The sequence below is a fragment of the Sander vitreus genome, chromosome 3 (assembly GCF_031162955.1).
Source record: "Sander vitreus isolate 19-12246 chromosome 3, sanVit1, whole genome shotgun sequence".
Classification (NCBI taxonomy): domain Eukaryota; kingdom Metazoa; phylum Chordata; class Actinopteri; order Perciformes; family Percidae; genus Sander; species Sander vitreus.
In genome coordinates this window covers 29,686,867-29,712,889 of record NC_135857.1, presented here as the reverse complement: position 1 = coordinate 29,712,889, position 26,023 = coordinate 29,686,867, and the positions used below count along the sequence as shown (strand labels likewise).

Below are 26,023 nucleotides of genomic sequence, written 5' to 3'. Positions count from 1 at the left end.
AATGGCTCACAGCTATTTGTCTCATGAAAGTAACCAAATACAAACATCAGAGAGGAAACTATAGCTACAGTATAGCTCTATGTAATTAGAAAACAGCTTCACAGTCTGGGGGTGTGGATCCTGGTGGAATCACTTGACTGAGTGGAGATTTGTGATACTGATTTTTGATATCAAATAATTAAAATGGTTGTGGCTGTTTAGTTCAGTTGGTAGAGCGGGCACACATGTGCAGAGATTTATTCCTCAATGCAGAAGGTCCAGGGCTCGAATCTGACCTGTGATGGTTTTCCTGCATGTCTTCCCCCGTCTCTCTCCCCTTTCAAATAAAAAAAGGTTTGCAATATACTGTGTGTCATACAATGTCTTGTACATACAAGTTCAAATTTTAAGAAGGTATTGTGTGTGAAAAACGTGTTAATGTTTTGAGTTAATATTTGAGAATGTCGGCTGATTCTGATGGTCTCAGACACTAAAGACTCCCGGGGCTTAGCCAAACTGGGACTGTGCCGACCGCCATCTACTGTAGGTAATACACTAATTATGGATAAGTACCTCATACAGCCCCACTTTAAAATATCCAAACTATCCCTTTAAGGAAGAACTGAGCATATCTGTGAGTCTGAAGACTGGAAACCATTTTTTGGGATCTCCTACTCTTGTAAATTGAACGCTTTTGGTTATATGAATTGGTTTTCCTTCACTTAGCACTTTCCCTACATGAAGCACATTATACATACAGTACGTTATGAATGCACATTAACAGTTTCTCCAGGCTGCTCCACCACGGTCTTATTTGTTTACCAAAGTCAGTGTTTCTTGCAGGGTTTGACAGTGGAGGCGCCCCGCCTCATCTAAATACATTGATAATGAGATGATATGCCTCAGGATCAGTCTCATGTTGGGCTCTAATTAAAACTAACACAGTTTCATTCCACACTGCCCTGTTACCAGGTCTAGTACTTTGACGGGGACGGATGTGATTCTGTCTGTTCTGGAGAGAAACGATTGATCTACTGATGATGATAGATAATGAACTCTGCTCTCACAGCAGTCACTCTTTTATTGCATCAAATCACAGTGGCCCACAGGGTTCAATTCAATTTACATGGTCCTGTCTGTACACGAGGAAGGAAAGAACTGGCTGTTATAATCTTTGAATGTCAGCATATCTTTAGGAAAATGAACTAGTCCCAGTAGTTCTCACATCTTTCCACCTGTACAATGTGTGCTGTAATATCTCAACCTTGAAGTGGAAGCGTTAAGGGATCAGTCAGGATTAGTACAGTATGTGGGGACATCATGTAGCTTATAACTGCTTTACCCTCGAACCTTTGCAGACTGTGAAATAATTTCACACAGGAAAATGAAATTGACTGAAATCACAGATGGCCCCGATCAAACTATATAAGGCCACTAATAAAAGTCATCACTGGATGATGTAGCAAAGTGAAACTTTCAGAAAATGAATTCACAACCTTTTCCATAAATTCAAATACTTACACATACACATCAGGTCTAGAAGCAAATCAATTACATGCCAATACAAAATGGCTGTAACTACACACCTCAGTCTGATCAGAAAAAAAACCTCTGAACCTCTGTATAAATGTTGGCATTTTAGTATCTTAGTGTATATATGCCTCCCACACAGACTATGTTAATACTTGTGAATGCTTATGAATACACAGACCAAACCCACAATTCCATACCACACCATATCATATCATACCATAGCATACCATCGTACACAGAATCTTAAATCAAATTTTACTTTATCATCCAAAAGAGGAAATTCAGGAGCATAAAGGAGTGGAAACAAAAGGAACAGTACAGAAAATACACAGAATATACATACGGTAAAACGATAACTACCTCGCCATACTGTCCCATGCCATACCGTAAAGTACCAAAACATAACATACCATACTACACCACACTATACTATATTACACTATACAATACCGTACCATACTGTACATACAACATATACTATACTACACAAAAACTGTACCATAGAATTCCTCACTGTAGCAATTAAAAAAAAAAAATTAAAAAAAAAACATTCCTCCTGGCAGTATTTAAAATTCACCTACCAACCAAATATTGCAGAGTATGTCCATATCTGGTTGATTAGACTTGTTTTGATTGAAGAATAGCACCGCTAATGAAGCTCTGCTAATTTGTGGACAAACATGTTGCATTTCCTATAATGTTCTCATAATAAAAAGCAAATCACACAAAAGAAAAAAAAACTATTGCATAGTACAAGAATCTTAGGCAGGTCTCAATCTGTGAAAAATAATCCTTTCTTTAAATACCTCGGGAAAACGCCCTCCGACAAAGTGTTGGAACTGCAGTTATGGGACAGAGCAGTTAGTTGTGTATAATTTGGGTACAATCTGGTTCTCTAGTGTAAAGCTGTTAATGTGAAGCAGCAGCAGGGAATGTTTGGTTTGTCACAGTATATGATATCATGATATTCAGCTGAGCTGAGAATAACCATAGATAAAATAACCAGATGGGAATATGTATTTTTGGCAACTTTCAAATTAAAAGTAACGTACTTCATCGCCAAACCTGTTAATCTTAACTGATAGTTAACTAATTTATATTGTCTTGTCACAGTTTATATCAGCAAGTCACCCAACACAACTAACAAGATGCAGGGAGGGCTTCTTTCCAATGCTCATCAAAACCACTGGTACTCCCCAGTCAATAGTAATCCTGTGTAAATAGGTGTTAAGGCAGACTATAATAATCATAAGAAAAAGAGGGCGAGAAAGAAGAAATCAATAGTGCCAAGGTGACAAAAAGCTCAGCAACAGATATGTGCAGAGAGAGAATCTCTGTTATGTAGGACTAATTACGGTAACGTAATTTAATTGTGATGAGTCATAATTTTTCAGTATGTTAGACCAAAAAACAAAACATTGGAGTAACCAGGACCTATGAATTCTGGATGATGTGTTATTTAGGCATTAAGATGGCAGAGTAGGGATTTCCGGCACAACTTTACCTACTTCTAAGGTGCAATGAGAAGGGAAAAAGTCTGGCTTGTAGCCTTCCTGCTGATGACCCTGGTGAATGCTACAAAACGCTTTGGTCTAAAAATAATGTTGTTCTGTATACTAGTGTTGCTGGAGTTTCACCTCGTCAGACATTACCATGGCAGTGTAGATGGAGGGATGCTGGCACAATGATCTGACTGAGCTGTGGGGCGAGGGTCAGTGTCAGTGGATTTGGGGTAACTGCGGGACACAAGACAGGTAGGGGCAAAGGGGTGGGGGGGTCTGTGTTTGGGTTTGAATACATCGTTTTAATACGTGTCATTGTTCATGATAAAATGTGATGTAAAGTTTTTCTTTAATTAGCTTTTTGAATACACACAAGGCAGACTGTGTTACTCATGCAATATGGCCCAACCAATGGGCTGCAAGCATACATGCATGTGTACAGAAATGCATATTTGTGAAATATTATAATCAAGATATCACTTAAAAACTTGTTTATGACTCAGCATCACATTTCTGAATACCACATAGCACTCATATGCCACATATTTACAAGTAATAAAAAAGTATCTATTTGAGATATCTAGTGTATTTGGGTTTTACTGCAGCTATGTGTCTGAACCCCATAAAACAGACAAAACGCTTCTACTGTGTCATCGGTCATTTGGGGGAGCTGATCTGAGGCTATAGCCAGAGTCAGCTGTATGACCAGCGTGGAAGCTGTGACTCACACACACCCCTGCGGGCTTAACCATCCGGTCAGGAGGGGCAACCCCTCTATCTTTCTTTGGCCAACACACACACACACACACACACACACACACACACACACACACACACACACACACACACACACACACACACACACACACACACACACACACACACACGTCCAGGGCTTAGAAAACCTGGGTTTTGTACAGCCTGTCTCTAAAATTGGTTTCCATTAGCTCCACTGTGATTATTAACTTTCCATTGATGCAACAGCATAGTCAGACGCACAGTGACGTCAAGCAGTGTCCTTGACGGAGAAGCAAAACCCAGTCACCTGCTGAGGAGTTCAACAAGTGTGTGTGTGTGTGTGTGTGTGTGTGTGTGTGTGTGTGTGTGTGTGTGCACAAGACAGAGAGCGGAAGAGAAGGAGACAATGTGTGTGTGTGTGTGTGTGTGTGTGTGGCGAGATAAAAAGAGAAGAGCGTACTTACTGCACAGAGCAATGATGTGGCTGCTGTCTTCGTGGACAAATTTCTTAGTCACTGCTTCCTCCATGATCTGCTTCACCTGCACACAAAAGCAGAAAAGAGCCACAGTTTGTATGTGAAATAGTTGTCATCGTCGTCTTTACATTAGCTGCCGTTATTGCTTCCCTGTACAGGAAATGCTGTAGTCATCACTATTATCACAGTCAAGGTGATCAGCATCAGTCATGCATCGGCCATAATAAGATAAAAGGTGTCACAGAAAATCTGAAAACACAACTCATGAACTCTACATGATCACTACAGTAATAATCTGCACTTTTGCTCTTTACTTTGACACCAAATCCTCCGCCATCGTCTTGTCGGTCTCGTCTCAGTGACAAGTGAAAAGCAAAACGACGGTGGGGGCAGCATGTAATGTAATCGGAGTATGCCCAGACACCGTGTAACACCTGTAACACCGACTAGCGCAGCAAGCCTATCAGATAGCATTTGTTATTACTGTCAATAACCACAGCCGACAAAGCTACCAAATTATTTGTACTTGGTTATCTCCAACTACCCGATTACAAAAACATAACTCATATGTGCTCATATTATGCTTTTTGGCATTTTCCCTTTACTTTATTGTGTTATACATCTTTTTTGTGCATGTAATAGGCTTCCAAAGTGAAAAAGCCTAAAGTCCACCCCAAAGGGACTTACCATCTCCAATAGAAAACACTGTTCACAAACTGCTCCAAACAGCTCTATTGTAGTCCAGCCTTTACTTCCGTGACAAACGTGCGTCACTTTGTAACACACGTTATAATGCTCACCTAGCTGCTAGCGCGGCACGCCCTCATACTCTGCTTCTGACTGGCTAGTAGTCCTTACCTAGGTACTGCGCATGTGCGACTCCCAACATTGATGAAACAGAAGTGAGATGCCTCACTCTGTAGCTAAAACAGAGAGCTCAAAACACAGGGTGAAAAGAGGAGCTGCAGCAATGTGTAGTGCAACAAATTTTCTTTTTGAAAATGAAACCATGTAAACCTATTCTGATATAACCTCTAAATACAATTATGAACCTGGAAATGAGCATAATATGAGCACTTTAAAGAATTATGCAGTCTCCTCTCCTCTAACAGTGTGACAGCTACTAATACAGCTCTGGCAGTCTCGCCCAAACATTCGCACCACTGACTTCCAATTAATACCATGTCATCCCGGAAACATTCAAATGAGTCTTTTCTGCTGCTATCTATCGTGTCTCTGGGGAGGAGAGCCTGAGTGAGTTCAACAACACTGAGTCAGTCTGGTGTTCGCTTGTCTAAGTTTGCTCTCTCTGTAGAATTAATTGTCGTTGGTAATTAATCCAGGACCTGTCTGACACCTCTGCCTTGTTTGGGTCTAATTGATAAACAGGAAGAATTTAATTGCTTGGTTGTGTGATAATGAAGCTTTAACTACGGTATCACTTGGTTCAAACTTTTCCCCTGTATTATGGAGGTGTGGGAGGTCGTAGAGCTGTCATGTCTGAGGGATGGAGCTTCATCATCCTCACCACCAGGTTGAGGTTCAGCCTTCATCAAGTCCACAATTCCATTTTTTTTTTGTTTTTGTGGCCTGGGCCAAATCACCCATTTTGTACAGCTGGCGAAAGCACTGACATAGACAACCGTTTTGTCATAAAGAACGCTGGTGTTCACCTTGCTTTTCAGTGTTGAGCTTTTCTGTTTGCAAGTTGCTCACTGATTTCCTCCACTGCTGTAGTGACTGCAATCAATAAGTCCTCAAAGCTTAATGCCAACATTTGTAACCAAATAGTTTCAGGAGCTAGTCAACCACAGAAACTCACAAAGGAACTAAAATCACATTCCTGTTTGCATTTCCATCACATCTGAACAGCTGTGAAAATGAAGGATGCAGTGATCCAATTTCTTCTCCTTTTTTTTGTCCATGGCATTGCTTTCCTTGACCTGGGACGCTACATGTTTTTTTGGACATGTCTACCAGCCCTGCCTAACTATTTTGCATATTAAGAACAGATCACAATGCGGGCAGAATTTAGATACCGAGGACGCTCAGTAATGTCGGGTGTAAATGTATGAATGCCAGCTTTGACGACAGAAGCCCTGCTATGGTGTCCTTGAGCAAGACTGAATCCCTACCATCTCCATGTGGCTGTTATAATGCATATCTGGCCCTGACCTCCCATCTACCTGCAGAGGAGGGAATTTTACCTCATAGTGGGCTATTATAAAAGGCAATTGGATTTAAGTGGCTTGCTCTTTGTTATGCCTCCCTTTTTTGTATTCTCATTATTTATACAATGTCACACAACTAGCAACACCAAGTCTGTAGTCTCTCTCGCATTGCCAGACTTTCCTCCACAGCGCTGTGGAGGAGGATCTGGCTAGTCCACACAGCATTCCGGGATGGGAGGAAAAAACGTGCTCTGGTTTATTGGCATTTCTTTAAACCAAGCCTTACAATTCAATTACAATAGTAAAATCAAGGAGTAAGTAAAATCAAGGTGTTCAACTTGTTTAAAAAAAACAAAAACATTTAAGTCAATACAATCAAGGCGGCTATGGTGAAAGTTATGTAGGGTATGCAAATCTAAACAGATGTGAAATAATCTAAATGTCAAACTACCACACACTAACCAATGTTAAATGCTTAATCTTAATTGCTCTAGTATTTCAATTTAATATCAATATACAAAGAGACCTGGCCCCCCAACTACTACAAAGGTTTAATTAATGGAAGATGTACATATAACTATATAAATAAGTCATGATCCCATGCTAAACATCTGCTGGACAATCACCATCAGAGTGAACTCTCTGGATAACTGCTGCCTTTAAATGCCCTCATACAGAGCCTCTGACTGACCACATTGTCCGCTGAGATGTGCAAATAGATCCATATATTTACCTACAGCTATAGCTCTACCCAGTGAATCAGAGTAAAGTGATAAACAGCGGTCGGTCAGAGTGGTCGATACCTTCACTTGGGTGTGAGTGACTGAAATGGAATCGATTGTGTTTGGTAATGACCCAGTTTTATTAATGCTGGCTGTCAGGGATTACATTTGATTTCAAGTTTGGTATGCTCCTCAATACATGATTAAGTATATTAGGATGTATTAGCATTAGAATCCATTTATTATAAGCTGTACACCGAAAGCAGCAGATACAGAAAATCAAGTACTTCCTGGGGATTTATGCTATATTCATCTAAATGTGTTGGTACAAGGCATAATAAAGTACTACTGTAGTTTTAAACATTTAAACATCTTAGGAAGTAGACCTCCTAAACACTAATCTAAATTCCCACTGTTTCGAAGGGCTGTTACATACTAAATGGAACCAAATGTTTCACTGAAAGATCATATCAGGTTAAAAACAATTAGGGGCTAAATGCTTGTGACAGCATTAACCTATAGTAGAGTGTTGGGTTTAGGCACGATTGGGTGGTTGGGTTAAAATAAGGACCTAGACAAACAGTCACAAAGATTTCCGCTATCTTAGTATGTAATGGCTTTCATTTCATCATATTTGTCTCAGTAATCTCTCCCAGGTAAGAGAGCAACCCTGTCTTTTACATGATTAAATTTGCGTCAGAAAATTCATTTTTTTAAAAGAAACATCTGAACATTTTGAACATTATGCCATCCAGATTACATTTAATATGAACATACTAAAGAAGTGTTTTATAGTGATGTATCTGCAGAGTCGCAAAATGTTCATACTAAACATGTTCATACTAAACCTTCAGTGACAATGTATTTCCCTTTTTTGTTTGTATAATTAACATTGTTATTGCTATGTTTAGCGACTCAATGCATCTGCACTTGGTTAAGGAACTACAGTAGACTTTGTTATTTACCTATATGGCTGCCGCCACTGAGGTTTGTAGGATTATTGAAGGATCCAGAGGACTGATCATTCAGGCACCGGAAAACAACATGGTGACAGCCACACACATACACACACTTGCATTTATTTACTTTTCCTTATAGAGGACTTTCATTAACAGCTGCAGCAAACCAAGCATCAAGTTCCAGAGATGACACTAAAATAACAAGATGTAGTTGGTCAAACAGCTAAGTGGAGCTGGCTAATGTTGAGAAACTTCTAAGAATCCTGAAGCTAATGGTTTCTGAGAGGAACAGAGGGAAGAGCTCATTAGCCAACTGGCAGTTACATAAGGACACATTTGCTTTTCCCTTCATCTCATGTTCATGACTGGGGGCAAACAACAGACCATCAACAGGGTGTTCCCTGTGGCCACAAAGGTGGACTGTTTTCCTAACACTAATAAGATGTGCAATCTCCCTGGGAAAGAAAATACTGAAAATTGGAAATACGGGAAATGTGCAACAGACTGTCGAATACAGACCGTTTGTCATTCGTCTAGGCCACTATTTAGGATTATGGGAGGGGATTACAATCAGGCCTGATAATTAAATCTGAGCAACTTTAGAGAAAAGGGCTAGCCTGGGAAAACCCTGACGAACTTTCTGCAAATTTGAGATTTGCTCTGTAAGTCAGTCTGGCCAAGAGCCCATTTCCAATTTTTCCAAATCGAGGCACCAATCACAACCGTTGAGGCGGGCTTTACACGATGACAATAGCACAGCGACGGCAAGCAGCTTTTTCTTTACATTCAACATAACGGCCACCAAAGCGCAGTAACCCGTTGATGCCGCTGTAGCTGCTGTCACCCGGATCGTTGGTCTGATTGGTTGAAGGACTATCCAATTGCACCCAGAGGCATTTGAGCGGCGTCCGTTGGTGACGCCCCTGTGGAAATGGGCTGTGAATGACCGTTCCCCAGACCCACTCTCAGTTACAACTGAGAAGGGTCTGGTGTCAACCAGGCTAGAAAAGGGCACTAGCCTGTTTGGTTTGTGAAAAATTAAATCTTGCATTTCGAACTAATGCATTGCTTATATCTTTATTTTGTAGTTCCCCTCTTTCAAGTACTTAAAAATACAGTTTAACCCTCCTGTTTTCCTCGGGTCAAATTTGACCCATTTTCAAAACGTTTCTATATCAGAAATTTGAGTTTCTTTCAAACAAATTGTCAAAAACAATAACGTGGATGGTTCTGTACAACGTTCTTCACGAGTAAGTAATCAGTTCACTACATTTATTTAATTTGGGTGTTTTATTCAATTTATGGCATTTGAAAAAAAAAAATGACAAAAGAACATTGAAAAAAGTGACAAAAATGTCGGAAAAAACAACAACAAAAACGTATCTGACAACATTATGGAAAGGATTTCTAAGGAGGTCAACCTTTCTGTTATAGAGTAAGATCCTTTTTTAAAACATAAGAACAGCCGCGAAATTACATTCGCTTAACCCACCAGACTGTCAGACTTTACTGACATCGTAAAATACACTTCATTCAAAGTCGAAAGAAACAAAATAAAACTATGAAAAGCCGTTTTGGGTCGTCTTTCCACTTTTCCAACCATCACAACTCTAGTTTTGATTGAAATAACCACATAGTTTACCGATTTACATGTGAAAATATGTTGGCTCTATACACACTAAAAGTCTTGCTTTTTTAAATGGAGTCTGGTGGGTTTAGCGCTAGCGACTTCAGAGCTGTTTCTGGTTAAACAGAAAGGTCTCAAAGAGGTTTTAAAGGTCTATCTCTGAAGGGATCCTTTCCATAATGTTGTAAGACAAAATTAATCTGAACCTGTCAGTGGCAAACAAGCACTTTTGTGAAGTTAACTACAAGCTAGACAATTGCCCTATTAACTTACATTGTAGCTTGTTTTGCCGCTGTCGACTGCAGCAATCTTGCTTAATTGTCTTTAGGGTATTGTGTACCTGTCTCTGTGTGCTGCAGTGCCTTCCCTTCCTCTTAGTCTGAGGAACTGCAATATAATATGTTTCCATCCTAATCAGCTATAGTTAGGCCACAGCAGAGACACAGTCATTAATGAGGTAATTATTCATTCCCGAGTAGGGTTGGTGGATGAGGAGGGCTGCGACCAGCTGCAGTTTTCACACAAAAAGTGGATTTTCTAACATTTACAGATTACACACTGCAACCCTGCAATCATTTCCTCTCCTTAAACGGGGGCTGTAATAGAAATACTGAAAAAACAGCAACACAGCTCTCAAAAACTCTTGTCAGATTACAACACACACAGAGGGGGTGTGACTTTATTCTCTGCTGAGAATGCCACTACTCCCCTTTGTCTTTACATAAAAAAAAAAACATTTGTGTGCATATATATATATATATATATATATATATATGTTCTGAATGTGGAGTACAGCTTCTTTAAAAGTGCCATATCCTGTGTCGAATCAATTTATCCACTTTTCGGTTGGAGGAAAATAAAGCGAAAATTAAAGCTATAGTGGGTATTGGTCTTCCCCATGAGGAATGACTTTATATATATATATATATATATATATATATATGTCATAGGTAATGACAACAATACTGTTGGGGCATCCACATGACACAAGCCTTCTGTGATCGCGCTTCACCCCCACCCCTCCTTCACACAGTTCCTATGTAGCCAAGGAGGATTAAAAAAAAACATGATGAAGTCTTCAGAAGAGGTCATTATCTTTACTCGAGTTTCTGCGCGAGTAAGTCGCCGGACGACACCATGTTGTAAACATAGCCGTGCTGAGAAATACAGAGAGTGTTTTGTGAAGCTGGTAGTCTTAATTAGATTTATATCAACTCATTTGGCAATGGCTTGAATGTAACGTTCATTAATATCAAAAAAGCTACGCACTAAAGCTTCAACATTTAACCTCAGAGTACAAAATATCAAGTGGATATCAATGCAGTTTAGAACGATTGGCTCTTGGTGCAGAAGTCATAAAATAAAATGGTGGCAGGAAGAAATGATTCTGTCCTGCAGGAGGTGTCAGGCTGAGGGAGAAGTTATCCAACACTCTGCTGCAAAACAACAGATTATTTCTTCAGGGAAGAGGCAACTTAATGCGGTTTAGCTGCGAGTTGCAATATGGCAACCAAGGCAGCACACTGTAGTAAACAAAGGAAATAGTATTAGAAAAATGGAAGCCTATGGCAGCCACTTCAAACACCATACTCAGAGTATTGATGTTGACTGGACCAGAATAGATTTACTGAGCTTCAAGTCTACTTTCTATTTCTCAGACCAGCTGTAAAATGGTTGCCTCAGATGTCTGAGGAAAAATAGGTGCAGAGAATAACTTTAAATTAAAACGCCTTACACAACAAACAAAGCTACATATTTTCCGCTCAATACTCACTATTGGGAAGAATATTATTACATTTGCATTAACATGGTCTACAGTAACAGTCTACTGATCCATTCCTCTGCTTAAAAAAAACAACTATACACGCCAATATGCTTCAAACTAATTTCTTGTTGTATTGTCTAACAGTGTGAGACAATTTTTGTAACTTTTCAAAACCAACAATCTGACAATCATGCCCAGGTGTGAAAAGGATGCAACGTTTAAACTTTTCTCTCAAGTGTACACTCAAGTGCAACATCATGTGCCTTCACGAAGGCTATGGACAAATTATGAGCTATTGGGCCCCTGGGTCATTTGTAGTCATTTTATTTCTCTTAAGGCGGGACACGGCAGGCAAAAACATCGTCGTTTTTTCTCCACTGGTCAATTTTGAGATTTTGGGCTATTTGTCTTCAATAACATGTATTCTTTCAGAATTGTGGTGAAAAAAAGTACACAATACACATTTAGGTCTTTATTTTACTATACTTTGTCTGTTTGCGTCTGTAGATTTCACCTAAATTCAACAAAAGTTGGCGTTCTAAATCATCGCGCTGCTCCGCGATCGCTGTCTGCACCCTGTCATGACATATACCGTTGGAAAGCTCCCTCTCTCCTGTACAATGCTGTCAGATCCAAATGTGGTCATTTCCTTTTTATCAGCAACCAATATTCTCTCTCTCTCTCTCTCTCATTTTTCCAAGGTGTAAATCTCTTAGTGAAGATAGTTTTTCCCAGTGGAGGAGGAAGTGTATCTCTGTCTGACCCAGTTGGTGGTCACTGAGCCTGTCTCTCTCTCTGACCTGTCTGTCTGACCCAGTTGGTGGTCACTGAGCCTGTATTTAGTCAGTATCCGTCTCTTCTTTGTATCTCTGACAGTGTGAAGATACTCTGTCAAATAACAATTTAGTCTACTTTGTTTGCTTTCTCCAATGTTCTAAATATTGGTCTTTTTAATGATCACCATAACAAGCTCATCCCTGTGTATCACCGGATGTCCATTGACAGTGCAGCATGGAGGCACTCAGAATGCCAACGCATGCCTCAACTTGGTTATATGGGCCCAATGTCTTTGTGGGGAAAAGCAGGGTTGAGGCTGCAGCCAGTATGGCTATTTCTACATTCAATGAGGGTGCCTCTGCCATGCTGGCTGTGATGGAGAAATTGTGGCTTCAGAGCACAGCCTGTCAATGCAATGAAGGATGACGACATGGTTAGGATCTCAAAAGCCAATAGTGTCCATTCCGCCAGTGCAAAGTGGAGCCTTAAAAGTGTAAGCACAGCCAAAAAAGTGAAAAGACACCAGCAGGAGATGGAGGAAGGCCCTACATATGGTACTGGCATGGATATGTAGACTGTAAACTAACTTGGGGGAACTAGGCTGTGTAATGGTTGTGTTCTGTCAGTTCGAAGTTTGTGATGTAATGGTCTTCAGTTGAAGGCCATGTTGATGTGTTGTTTTGGATGTTATGATCAGTGATGGATGAAGCAATAATGAGTTTTGGATGTTAAACAGTGTGATACATGGATTTTACTTGGACCTAAAGCATATTTTGTCTGTAATTCATGGCTTTCAATAGAAATTAGTGGAATTTTGCCATCAAAATCTCAAAATGAGTTTTTTCTCACACTCCGCGTGATGATTTTCCACTTCTGTAGCACCTACATACACCACACTTTACGGTCTTATTCCTAACTATATTGTGAAGGTTTGTCCAGAGGGATTTGTTGATATATCATTCTTGGCCCGATTTATGTGACATTTTATGCCTAAAAATAGTGCAGACATTTTTTTTTTTAAGGCTATTGGCAGTATTTTCTGATTTACTGGGTAACAAAAGGAGAAATTCATAATCCCCTCTGGTAATGTCTTTTCATTGAATATATCAACAAAATGCAAAAATAATTTTGAACCTTGTTTTTTTTCAATGGTCAGATTCGTCATGTCAAAATATATGCAAATTAGCGCATATTTAATTAGATATAGCCTGATTAGCATATTTAAACATAAAATTACAGAAAACTTGCAATACATATTTTTCTCCTATTCATGCGAGTAATCAACTGGTAAAGTTTCATGGTGATATCTGTAAGCAAGGGCGTAAATCCCAGGGGGTCAGGACCCCCCCTATCTAATGGTTCCCCCCCCCCCCCCTAGAAATATCATTAAAACAATGCTGTGTATTGTAAATAACATAATGATGTATACTTAAAATATCTGTGTAAGTAGTAAAACAAACCCCAAAAAATGCTTTTTATGTTTAGAAACATTTTGAGTCCCCCCTCCCTTGCCTCACAGTGGTTTGGTCCACTGCCTGCTGTAAGTTAGGATCTGCACTCAGTCACATCGGTAGTGACAGGAATGTAGTAAGTAGGCGGTTCAAGGCTATTTTATTCACATTAAACATCGGATGAGGTTGTTCTTTTCTCAAATAGAAATGATGCTGAGCAATTAACGAATTAGTCATGACAAAAAGTTTGCTATGTTAGTTTAATATAATGTAACGTTACCTAGCTTATTTAATAGCTTGCTGGATAGAAATGCACCCACTACAACTAACGTTATCACAGCGATAAGCCTAACGTTATGTGTGTGACCTGATATTAGGGTTAATATTGAAGATCTACAGTTGTGTTTTGCTGAATATGAAGTTAAGTGGTTGATCAGTTAAATATATATCCTCTGTCCCAGACAAAACCTAATATTTATGTGGAGGACGCAAGATCATTTTAGAATTAAAAAATGGCCGCGTGGTGAACCTATGAAACTAACTCATTTAGACATCTGACGTTAAAGATTTGTGTTGTTGTTGCCCAGATAAAATGACCTGAACATGACCATGATCCTTTTTCAGTACACCAAAACGCCAAGTAAGACCAATAAGTCCTCATATCAAGACAATTTGGTAACATCTTTATAAGAATGGGTGCTTATGGAAATACTAACATCACTATGTTACAGGCAAAGGAGACAGAAAGAACTGAGGAACAGGGAGACCAGGGACAGTCAGGTGTAGAGTCTCAGGTAAGTGTGTTGAGCTCAGTTCATATTTTTGGACGTGTGTGTCTGTCAGGGTTAGCAGATGAGCTTTACTAGTGGCTCACTAATTTACATTATGAGCAGCTAATTTAACAAGTGTACAAAAGCAATGCTTCTCCGGGAACCATCACCTTATCGTGGTGGAGAGGTTTGTGTGTCCCTATGAACCTGAGGGCTGTGTTGTCTGGAGCTTTGTGCTCCTGGTAGGGTCTCCCAAGGCAAAGTGGTCTCAGGTGAGGGGCCAGACAAAGAATGGTTCAAAAAATCCTATGAAAAATCGAGGAAGGGATGAAGTGACCCTGCCCGGAGGAAGCCCGGGGCCCCCCGTCTGGAGCCAGGCCCAGATGGAGGGCTCGTCAGCGGCGTCTGGTGGCCGGGTTTGCCACGGAGCCCGGTCGGGCACAGCCCGAAAAAGCTACGTGGCGGACATCCCTCCATCCCATGGGCCCACCACCTGTGGGAGGAACCGCTGGGGGTCGGGTGCGCTGCCACATGGGTGGCAGTGAAGGTCAGGGGCCTCGACGGACCAGACCCGGGCAGCAGAGGCTGGCTCTGGGGGACGTGGAATGTCACCTCTCTGTGGGGGAAGGAGCCGGGAACTTGTGCGGGAGGTGGAGCGCTACCGGTTAGATCTGGTGGGGCTTACCTCTACGCACAGTCTTGGTTCTGGAACCATACTCCTGGATAGGGGTTGGACTCTTTTCTTCTCCGGAGTTGCCCAGGGTGTGAGGCGCCGGGCGGGTGTGGGGATACTCACAAGCCCCCGGCTGGCGCCGCTACGTTGGAGTTTAACCCGGTGGGCGAGAGGGTCGCCTCCCTACGCCTGCGGGTTGTGGGGGGAAAAACTCTGACTGTTGTTTGTGCATATGCACCAAACAAGAGTTCAGAGTATTCGGCCTTCTTGGAGACCTTGAGTGGAGTCCTGCATGGGGCTCCAGTTGGGGACTCCATAGTTCTGCTGGGGGACTTCAACGCGCACGTGGGTAATGATGGAGACACATGGAGGCGTGATTGGGAGGAACGGCCTCCCTGATCTAAACCAGAGTGGTTGTTTGTTGTTGGACTTCTGTGCTAGTCATGGATTGTCTATAACGAACACCATGTTCGATACATAGGGATGCTCATAAGTGTACTTGGTACCAGAGCACCCTAGGCCAAAGGTCAATGATCGATTTTATAATCGTTTCATCTGATCTGAGGCCATATGTTTTGGACACTCGGGTGAAGAGAGGGGCGGAGCTGTCAACCGATCACCATCTGGTGGTGAGTTGGGTCAGGGGGTGGGGGAAGACTCTGGACAGACCTGGTAAGCCCAAGCGGGTAGTGCGGGTAAGTGGGAACGTCTGGAGGAGGCCCCTGTCCGACAGACTTTCAACTCACACCTCCGGCGGAGCTTTTCGTGCATCCCTGTGGAGGCTGGGGGCATTGAACCCGAGTGGACAATGTTCAAAGTTTCCATTGCTGAAGCTGCGGTGAGGAGCTGTGGTCTTAGGGTCTTAGGTGCCTCAAGGGGCGGTAACCCACGAACACCGTGGTGGACACCGGTGGTCAGGGAAGCCGTCCGACTGAAGAAGAGTCTTTCCGGGATATGTTATCCCAGAGCGACTCCGGAGGCAGTTGCAAGGTACCGAAGGGCCCGAAGGGCTGCAGCCTCTGCCGTGAAAGAGGCAAAGCAGCGTGTGTGGGAGAAGTTCGGAGAAGACATGGAGAAGGACTTTCGGTCGGCACCAAGGTGCTTCTGGAAAACCGTTCGCCACCTCAGGAGGGGAGCGGGGGAACCATCCAAGCTGTGTACAGTAAGGATGGGGCGCTGTTGACCTCAACTGAGGAGGTAATAGAGGCGGTGGAAGGAGCACTTTGAGGAACTCCTAAATCCGACTAATACGCCCTCTATGGTAGAGGCAGAGCTGGAGGATGAGGGGGATTGGCATCAATTTCCCTGGTGGAGGTTGCTGAGGTAGTTAAACAACTCCACAGTGGCAAAGCCCCAGGAATTGATGAGATCCGTCCAGAAATGCTTAAAGCTCTGGGTGTGGAGGGGTTGTCTTGGTTGACACGCCTCTTCAACATTGCGTGGAAGTCTGGGACGGTGCCTAAGGAGTGGCAGACCGGGGTGGTGGTTCCCCTTTTTTAAAAGGGGGGGACCAGAGGGTGTGTGCCAATTACAGGGGTATCACACTTCTCAGCCTCCCGGTAAAGTCTACTCGAAGGTGCTGGAAAGGAGGGTTCGGTCGATAGTCGAATCTCAGGTTGAAGAGGAACAATGCGGATTCCGTCCTGGTCGTGGAACAACGGACCAGATCTTTACTCTGCAAGGATCCTGGAGGGAGCCTGGGAGTATGCTCAACCAGTCTACATGTGTTTTGTGGATCTGGAGAAGGCGTATGACCGGGTGCCCGGGAGATACTGTGGGAGGTGCTGCGGGAGTATGGGGTGAGGGGGTCCCTTCTCAGGGCCATCCAATCTCTGTACGACCAAAGCGAGAGCTGTGTCCGGGTTCTCGGCAGTAAGTCGGACTCGTTTCAGGTGAGAGTTGGCCTCCGCCAGGGCTGCACTTTGTCACCAATCCTGTTTGTAGTATTTATGGACAGGATATCGGCGTAGTCGGGGGTGGAGAGGGGTTGCAGTTCGGTGGGCTGGGGATCTCATCGCTGCTTTTTGCAGATGATGTGGTCCTGATGGCATCATCGGCCTGTGACCTTCAGCACTCACTGGATCGGTTCGCAGCCCGAGTGTGAAGCGGCTGGGATGAGGATCAGCACCTCTAAATCGGAGGCCATGGTTCTCAGCAGGAAACCGATGGAGTGCCTTCTCCAGGTAGGGAATGAGTCCTTACCCCAAGTGAAGGAGTTCAAGTACCTTGGGGTCTTGTTCGCGAGTGAGGGGACAATGGAGCGGGAGATTGGTCGGAGAATCGGCACAGCAGGTGCGGTATTACATTCAATTTATCGCACCGTTGTGACGAAAAAGAGCTGAGCCAGAAGGCAAAGCTCTCAATCTACCGGTCAGTTTTGTTCCTACCCTCACCTATGGTCATGAAGGCTGGGTCATGACCGAAAGAACAAGATCCAGGGTACAAGCGGCCGAAATGGGTTTCCTCAGGAGGGTAGCTGGCGTCTCCCTTAGAGATAGGGTGAGAAGCTCAGTTATCCGTGAGGAGCTCGGAGTAGAGCCGCTGCTCCTTTGCGTCGAAAGGGAGCCAGTTGAGGTGGTTCGGGCATCTGGTAAGGATGCCCCCTGGAGCGCCTCCCTAGGGAGGTGTTCAGGCACGTCCAGCTGGGAGGAGGCCTCGGGGGAGACCCAGGACTAGGTGGAGGGATTATATCTCTAACCTGGCCTGGGAACGCCTCGGGATCCCCCAGTCGGAGCTGGTTAATGTGGCCCGGGAAAGGGAAGTTTGGGGTCCCCTGCTGGAGCTGCTACCCCCGCGACCCGACCCCGGATAAGCGGATGAAGATGGATGGATGGACAAAAGCAATGTATTGCTTTTATATGGGAAAATATTTTCAAAACAAGTTATTATGTTTTAAGGTATTTTTGTGGCTTGATTGTAAACAACTTAGAAATAAATACATTGTTTTAAAGAAGAATATTTTGGTCAATTTAGTCAGCTTTTTTAATGAATCAGGATAATGGTACAAAGAAGGAAAATGGTACAGTCTCCATGCTACACTAATGATAGTATTAAGGCTTTCATCTGTGTACACATGTCCTCTACGAGTATAATTGTGGCTGAATTATTTGTGTCCCCTTCAAAAATTGCTCTTCAGAAATGTTATGTTTATTGTCCCCCCCTACTGATTTACGCCCATGTCTGTAAGTTAAAAATGTTACCCTATTCACCTGTAGTGTCTCGCCTTAATGGTCATTTTGTGTCTCTTCGTGGTCGTTTTGTATCTCTCTGTAGTCATTTTGCTTCTATTTGTAATCGTTTTCTGACTCTTTGTGTTTGTTTTGCGCTTCTTTGTGGTCGTTTGATTGACTATCCAATAAGAAAGCAGCAACAACTGAAGCATGTAGCTTTCCAGCTATGAGTATTCATTTAGAACGCTTCATCTGAACTATGCCTTTGAAAAACAATATGATTGAATGAATTAATTATTTTGCTATTCATTTAAAGGCTGTCCACGGAGAGTTGTGACACAAAGCAAGGGCAGTAAATACAACTTTCACTTTATCTGCACATCATGCTCTTCATCTTCACAGTCACCTTTTTTTCTACTGCCATTCAAAACAAATGGGATAGTGATTTTCACGCACTATGAGTATGGCCTTGCATCACATTCAATTATATCCTGTCAGTTTTACATTCTGCAGTTTTGACACCACTCCCCTTGGTCTCTGCAGTCTCTCAATAATCTGTCATTATCACATCTGTCATAGAGCTTTGGGCATATGAAACTTATACACCTCTAAATATCACACTACTAGGTGCATTCTTTTACACACTCTTGAATATGACAACTCAATTGTAGTACATTCAAGTCAAGAGGACTGAGGCGCAGCATTTCAGATTGCTAAAGAACTTTGAAATAAAGATAATATTGGTAAAAAAGAGGTATGACTGACGCAGAACATCATAAAACTGTCAAAGGCCCAAGACTACTTTCATATCTTTAAAACCGCATTAAGCAACTCTTCTACTGGATGGAGAATGTGCTCTCTAATTTTACTTTTAAATGTTATTTGTTAATGCCTGCTGGATAATTATTTTTGGGAAAATAAGTTGATTCTAGGGTTTTTTAATTTGTAGGACTGGGACAGTGTTATTCCTTGCAGGTTTTTCCAGAAAACACTTATTACAGTATTTCTTAAGAGCAGAAAAAAAACTCTTGTCCTTGCTCATATTATGAAAACAAATCACTTTTTCTGGGATTTGGGTGTTATGTTGTGTCTCTGGTACTTCCACACGCATACAGAGTGAGATACGGGTTTCTGAATGTGTCCTGCCTTCAGTCTCTGGGTGAGCTGTTGAAAATCTGCACGGCTTTCTACATCACTAGCCGAAACGAGGGTGCTAGGAGGCTAACCGTTAGCATGCTAGCGCTAGCTCGTTCTCAATGGCAAAACACTGCTACAACACACACAAATTCACCCTAATCTACAAAATAAATTGTATAGAACTACTTACATGTCCCTGTTCTGCATGTATTCCACAAAAAGTTTGAAGTGCGCCCTCGTTTAGAAGAAGTCTCCCGGCTAATCCTGCCTTGTACAGGCCGAAGTTGGAGAAACAGCTAGCTAGCAATTGTGAGCTTACCTAGCTACTGCACATGTGCGACTGCCAACAAAGATGTTACAGAAGTTGAGAGGTCTCACTCTGTAGCTAAAACAGAGACCTGAACACACAGGGTGAAAAGAGGAGCTGCAGCAATGGGCAGTACAACAAAAACATGGTGTTTTTTGAAAATTAAACCATGTAAACCTATTCTGATACAATCTCAAATTACAATTATGAAAGTGAAAATGAGCATAATATGGCCACTTTAATAAATGTATACATAAACTGTTTATCACTGCATGGACTGTTGCTTTAACTATCCTCTAAATAGAGAACCCTATCTGCACAAAAACAAAAGGTACCTGATGGTAGCAGGTACAGAAAGGCACTTTTTGTTTCTGTACAAAAGAACACCTGACAGGGATGCCTCACTGCTGTGATATTAATCGCCAACTGATGCAATTTAACTTCTTAGGGAGCTGCTAAATCTTTCAGTTGCCAAGCAATACTGAGATAGCGGAGCGCCGCTTAAAGAGACAGGGAGCTTAAAACCAGGAGTAAGCAGGCTTTGTACAAACCAGTCTCTCTCAGCCCAGTTTACTATGCTTTAAAAAGGCAGAAGGCATTGACCAGCATCTCAGGGATGAACTTTGGCCAATCACACCATTAAATCTTAGACTGGATACACACAGAGATTACAATAACTGTCTGCTATTGGCAAAATATTGCAATTTTGGACAGCAAACTACATTTGCCAAAAACAACAGATCAACATTGTTTCTGAAGCAACAGCAATCCGTTCATGTTGGGGCTAATTGATCTTAGCCTAAAACCAAACTAGCTTCATTGGTTCTGGTCGTATCTGATGTACAGACAAATAGTCATATGTCTGTTTCCAAAAAACACAATCTGAGATCAACCAAGACCGGTTGGTAAAGGCAAAGTATGCTCGGATAAACACTGACAATAACTGATAAGACTGCGAACATCAAACTCTGATGCTATCAGGTATCTAAAGCTTTGGAACAATCGAGGTTGAGAAAACATGTGAAAGTTATGGTAAAATTGTATCACACGATGGCAACCAACATGTAAGGAGAATTTCCATGGGTACTTCAATAACCTTAAAGGGGCTTTACTCGAAATACGTAGAAAAACAGCCGGCTGGGATTGCCTCCTCACAACTTTCACAGACCGTATCCCAATACCTAAACGTTTTGTCATGGCCACATGCATGCAAAGCCGGAGGGTCAATCAAAACGAAGAACAAAGAAGCTTGGATTACAACACATACAGAAGGAGTGTGGCTTTATTCTCTACTCAGAAGGATGCCATTTCCCCACTATATCTTTACATAAATAGAAAATAGTTGTTTTGCTGCCATTTAAGTTCTGAATACAGAGTACAGACCCTTTAAAGTGAAATACACAACTGTGGAGACCCTACAAAAACATCCAACTGACACACAAGTACTTTTCTTTAAATGTTACCAACAAGGAAACATTTATGCTACCGGAGGATAAACTCAAATGACCTGAGGTGTGTTTGAAGATGCAGCTCAAAGAGTCAGCCTCGAATGGCCTAGTGACCCAAGAATGCAATGTTCCTCCTTATTTCCCTGACGGTCTGAGTTTAGGAGACACAGATCTCCGCCGCCTGCAGACATCCTGAGAACTAAAGCTATTTTCGGCCTAACAGACGTCGTGATGATTCATTTGTTTAAGTCCCAAACCCGTGGGTGATTGTGGGATGGTTGTAGGAGGACAGAAAAGTGTTAAGCCAAGATATGCAAACTGAATCCTCACAGTGAAGTAAGTTTTCTGCAGTTTTTTTTGTAAATGAATAGTGTTGGCTCGAAACATGACAGAAATGAATGAAAAACGTATTTAGGCGGCTTTGAATCTCAGATTTGGAACGTCCTACAGACAGTCAGGTGCCCAATTACAAATGTTGGGGCTTCTGTTAACTGCAGCTCTGAGGCAATACATATCTCTGGTATAAACCCTTGTCTTCTCTAACAAGTAAAATGGCTGTAATACTCAAGTCCAGTCTCAAGACATGTTTTATAATATCTCAGACTTGGGGAGGCTGTGGGTACTTTGGGCCAGTTGTGGCTCAGGAGGTAGAGCCGTCGCCTTTAATCACAAGTTTGGCGGTTCAATCTCCGGCTCCTCCTGCCTGTATGTCGACGTGCCTTTGAGCAAGACATTGAACTCCAAGTTGCCATGCAGGCCAGCGCCTTGCACAGCAGCACAGTGTATGAATGTGTGTGTGAATGAAAGGCAAAAGGTATAAAGGCGCTATGCAGTCCATCTACCATTGTCTCAGTAATGTGGGTCGTAACATGGGACTTGTGACCATGTGTGTTTTGACTTGGACTTGTCTCGGTCCCGTTGGACTTGGCAAATTTTCTTATTTCCTGTTGCTTTCGCATTTGAACTATTTCGTAAATTCAAAAGACTCTACTGAGTGATTTAAGTTATACCATAGTCAACTCTGACTACGAAAAACAGTAAAACAACAGTACAGTATGACAAATAATGAATAGGCACTCATCATTGTTTTTGTTCCTGGCCTTGACTCAGACTCAACCCGCATTTGGACTCAGTCTCGACTAGGACGTGTGTAGGACGATATTTTGCCATATTTTAATCTAGCTCTGTGTCATCTTTGTCTGGGCAGTCTGTTTAGATGACCGTTGTTTGGCTTCCCTCCGTGAAATGGATTTCAGCGGACCTTCAGCGGCCACGGAGGAAAGCCACACACCGTTCCATCTGCCCACACTGCCATGACACAGAGCTGGATTTAGATCAGCGAAATATCTCTTTATATATTTCGCTGACTACAACTTTGTAGTTGTTGAGTGTTTGTATGTACTTTGGTCTATTTTTGGTCTATTTTGCCTACCTTCGAAGGTAGGCAAAATAGTAAAGACCAACTATTTTTACATTTTACTTTTGTAATCAGCTACAGTGGTCTCAGTTCACTAAACCACAAGCTATAATAAATGCATCTGATACCAATCGCCACCAAACATGAAATCCTCATTACAAAAAGTCAAATATGTCGTTAAGGTGAAGCAATGAGTCAGAACTAATGAGGTATCATTTGGGTAAATGTGATGCTTTGTATATTATTGTACTGACAATGTGGCAGTATTAATGTAATGTTGAATGTCGTGTGTTGTGAGGATCCTAAATAAAATTAAATAACATTTTTTTTCAGTTTGACTGTCAGATAGATTTTGGGCTTGATATTTTTAGCTTGACCTTTCCTCGCCATTATAATGATGGAAACTACATATTCACTCTCATTCAGACTGAGGTATAGGCAGCGAGCCACACCTTGTCATTCAGTCTTTGATTTACACTGACATTTCAGTGCAGGGAAATCTTTCTAGTTGTAGCTTTCGGTGAGGGCAGCAGGCAGCATTCAATAGGAGTGGGTAGAGAGGTTAAAGGGTTAATGATTTATTCCTCACTGGAGAGATGTGAGGCATTCATCACCAGGAACAAAAAGCCTGAAGCACTGTTTGAGCTGTGGATGTTAGTGCTGCTGGTAGAGACAGACAGCAATACAACCTGTGCTAAAGAAAATGCCTTCAGACAGAGGCTTTAACCAAGGATTTCTGAACAAAGGGTAATGAATGCTTGTACTTTAAAAAAAAAAAAAAAATGTTGTATAATAAATCTGATGGGATATTGTGTAAATGTCCCAACATGCATAGGAAATAAAAAAAAAATGTGGGTGAGATATGGTCATTTTAAATGTTTGTAATGTATATTGTAGGAATATTATAAAGGCATTATAGCAATGCATTACCTGATGAGGCAGGCAATGTTTTATATAAAATACCTAACACTCAATTTAGGTTATACTCATTGGAAATCTCTGAAAATGAGATATGATTTCAATCCATACAAAAATGTAGGAATACATTTTTAGGAATATCAGAATCAAAAGATATTATTGTAACGTTAGTAATTACAGGGGAATAATAGCAAAAATACTAAACATTTCAGAAACAGAGATGTTAAGGGTACTAAAACGGAAAGCTGCTAGTTTAGCTACACTGTCCATTTATTAAGCATCAGTTTGGTAAACTTGCGCTTTAACTGAATAGAATTCAGTCTAACACAGTAGACTGAAATACGCCCGCGCAAAACAAGCTAAGTATTAATGCAACACTTCCAAAAATCCTGTCAGGATTTTGAAGTGAATAATTACATAAAATAATACAGTACACATACACATGTAAATGTAAAGCTCGGCGGGCCATCAAAGAGCACCTACCTCGCGCTTAACGTTCCATAATAATTTCTCTTTGTAGTCTTCCTCCGTGGAGCCCTCCATGTCTGTCCGTCTGTCCGTCCGCGGTGTGCACGACACAGGTCTGTCTCCCTGACACTGTCCGTCCGCTCTCCCCAGCCCTTCAGACCCGCTTTCCTTTTTATTCCTCGTTTCCTTCTCCCTTCGCTCAGCTGGACTCTGACGCAGCCGAGCAGCTTCACGGCGACGTCAGAGGATCCGCCTTCCTCACCGTACTGATCAATGGAGGAGGGGGGGAAAAAAAAAAAAAAAAAAAATCACTGGAGCTCCCAGAGGCTCACAGCATCCAGCCCCGCCCCAACCTGCAGCCTCTCAGCATCCAACACACCAACCTGTAGAGCCCCAAGTTATTTTTAGCATCTTCTTTTCCCCATCCTGGGCAGGAAAGAGTTACAGCAGGAAAGCTGTTCTCCTATGAAAGGTGTGAAATGTTAATGGCAAATGTTTTGGGTTTGTCACTGTTTGTTGCTTGTAAATAATTCCCTCACTTCAAGTTAGCGACAGCTAGCTGCTCCTCCATGCAAAGATTTGGGTCTCCAGTGGAGGAAACATGCAATTTTTGGGCTCATTAGAATGCAGCTTATTTAATGACTTAATTTAAAAGCCACACACACACACACACACACACACACACACACACTTCTGAGTGCTGATGCCATGGCCTGCTGCAAAATAAATGACGTCACAGCAACATGATAAAGAATGGCCTCCTCTGTTGGAGTCTGTCATTAAACCTCCTGCTTGTGCCTCCATGTGGGCTGAGGGTGCACCTGCAACCATCAGAAGCCATGTTATCTGAAAAGCTTCCACTAACAGCTCTGCATTATGCCTTGTGTTTCTGTTCCATGTTAAAGGGGCAAGAAAACAGGGTTTTCAATCAGCTTCTCACTATGAACACATCGTTTTCTGCCGAAGTTTGAACACTTCTGGTTATTTCACGAGATTTTTGTTCTGCGCCGTTTTGTCTGAGCTCTTCTTCACACTGGTTTGAAGGGCTCCACTGGAAAAATATGTCTCATACTCCCATGCATCAATCAGGTCATGGCAAAATCTAAATCAAAATGTAATGACAGTTGGGGGTGGGGGCTGATGCTCATGTTGCCAGAACACTGTTAGTCAAATGTTAGTGTCTCATTGCCAGACCTTCCTCCACAGTGCTGCGAAGGGGGGTCTGGCGAATCCACAAAGCATTCCTGGATGGGAGAAAAACCTGATCTGGTTAATTGGCATTTCTTTAAACCAATCACAATCGTCATGGGCAAAATAGCCTCTGGAAGGAACCTGTTTTGGTGAAACGTGTACATTCTTTGTACACATTGTTTTAGTCGTGCAACAGAAAACTCAGATTGGATAGTCTAGCTAGCTGTCTGGATTTCCCCTGCAGCAAACACAAAGAAAGCAGAAGGTAGCGGATATCCGACCGTAATGAAAGACGTCTGGCAGAATTTCCGGCGGCACCTGAACAATCCCAAAAGTGGAAGGTCTTGGATATAGACTAGTCAAATGTTAACAAACCACACCAACATAGTTCTGATGAAGCAGTAAGTCTGCGACTGGTAAACTCTCAACAGAAGAGTGAGGAGCAGCTACAGTGAGCTGCAAGATAAAGAGCTGCAGGACACAGGCTGCACCCCTCCAACTCCCCAGCAAGGTAACCAACTCCTTTTACTATGTCCCGCTGTTGTGTGGAAAGCTACTTGCTTGGTGTGTAGCATAAAGTCAAATTGTGAATTGCATGATGAAAAAAAAGGCAGATTATTGCCTGACTCCTTTTATAAAACTACAGTATGTCAGTTGGCCTGACTCCTCTGTAAACACATACACGTTGCTCTTCTGTTGATTTCTGGAAAAGCAGCTGCCCAACATCGGTCTCCAGAATTCTGGCACCTGTAAATTGAACCTTGCTTGCAGTTACTACTTTTAACCAAGAGTGTCACTGTCAGCAAATCAACCAGGACTGAAAT

At 42.2% G+C, this 26,023-nt stretch overlaps 1 protein-coding gene across 1 annotated transcript in view; it reads right to left on the bottom strand.

Moving 5' to 3' along the window:
* sgsm2 (small G protein signaling modulator 2) overlaps positions 1-24,184 on the bottom strand; it is an 88,961-nt gene extending 64,777 nt beyond the window's left edge. Inside the window, exons 1-2 of the mRNA XM_078246888.1 lie at positions 24,024-24,184; positions 4,217-4,292 (exon numbers count right to left, since the gene is read on the bottom strand). Coding sequence (XP_078103014.1) covers positions 4,217-4,292; positions 24,024-24,083 — 136 coding nt within the window. The 5' untranslated portion in view covers positions 24,084-24,184. The remainder of the gene's footprint in view (positions 1-4,216; positions 4,293-24,023) is intronic.
* Positions 24,185-26,023: the final 1,839 nt, after the last annotated feature.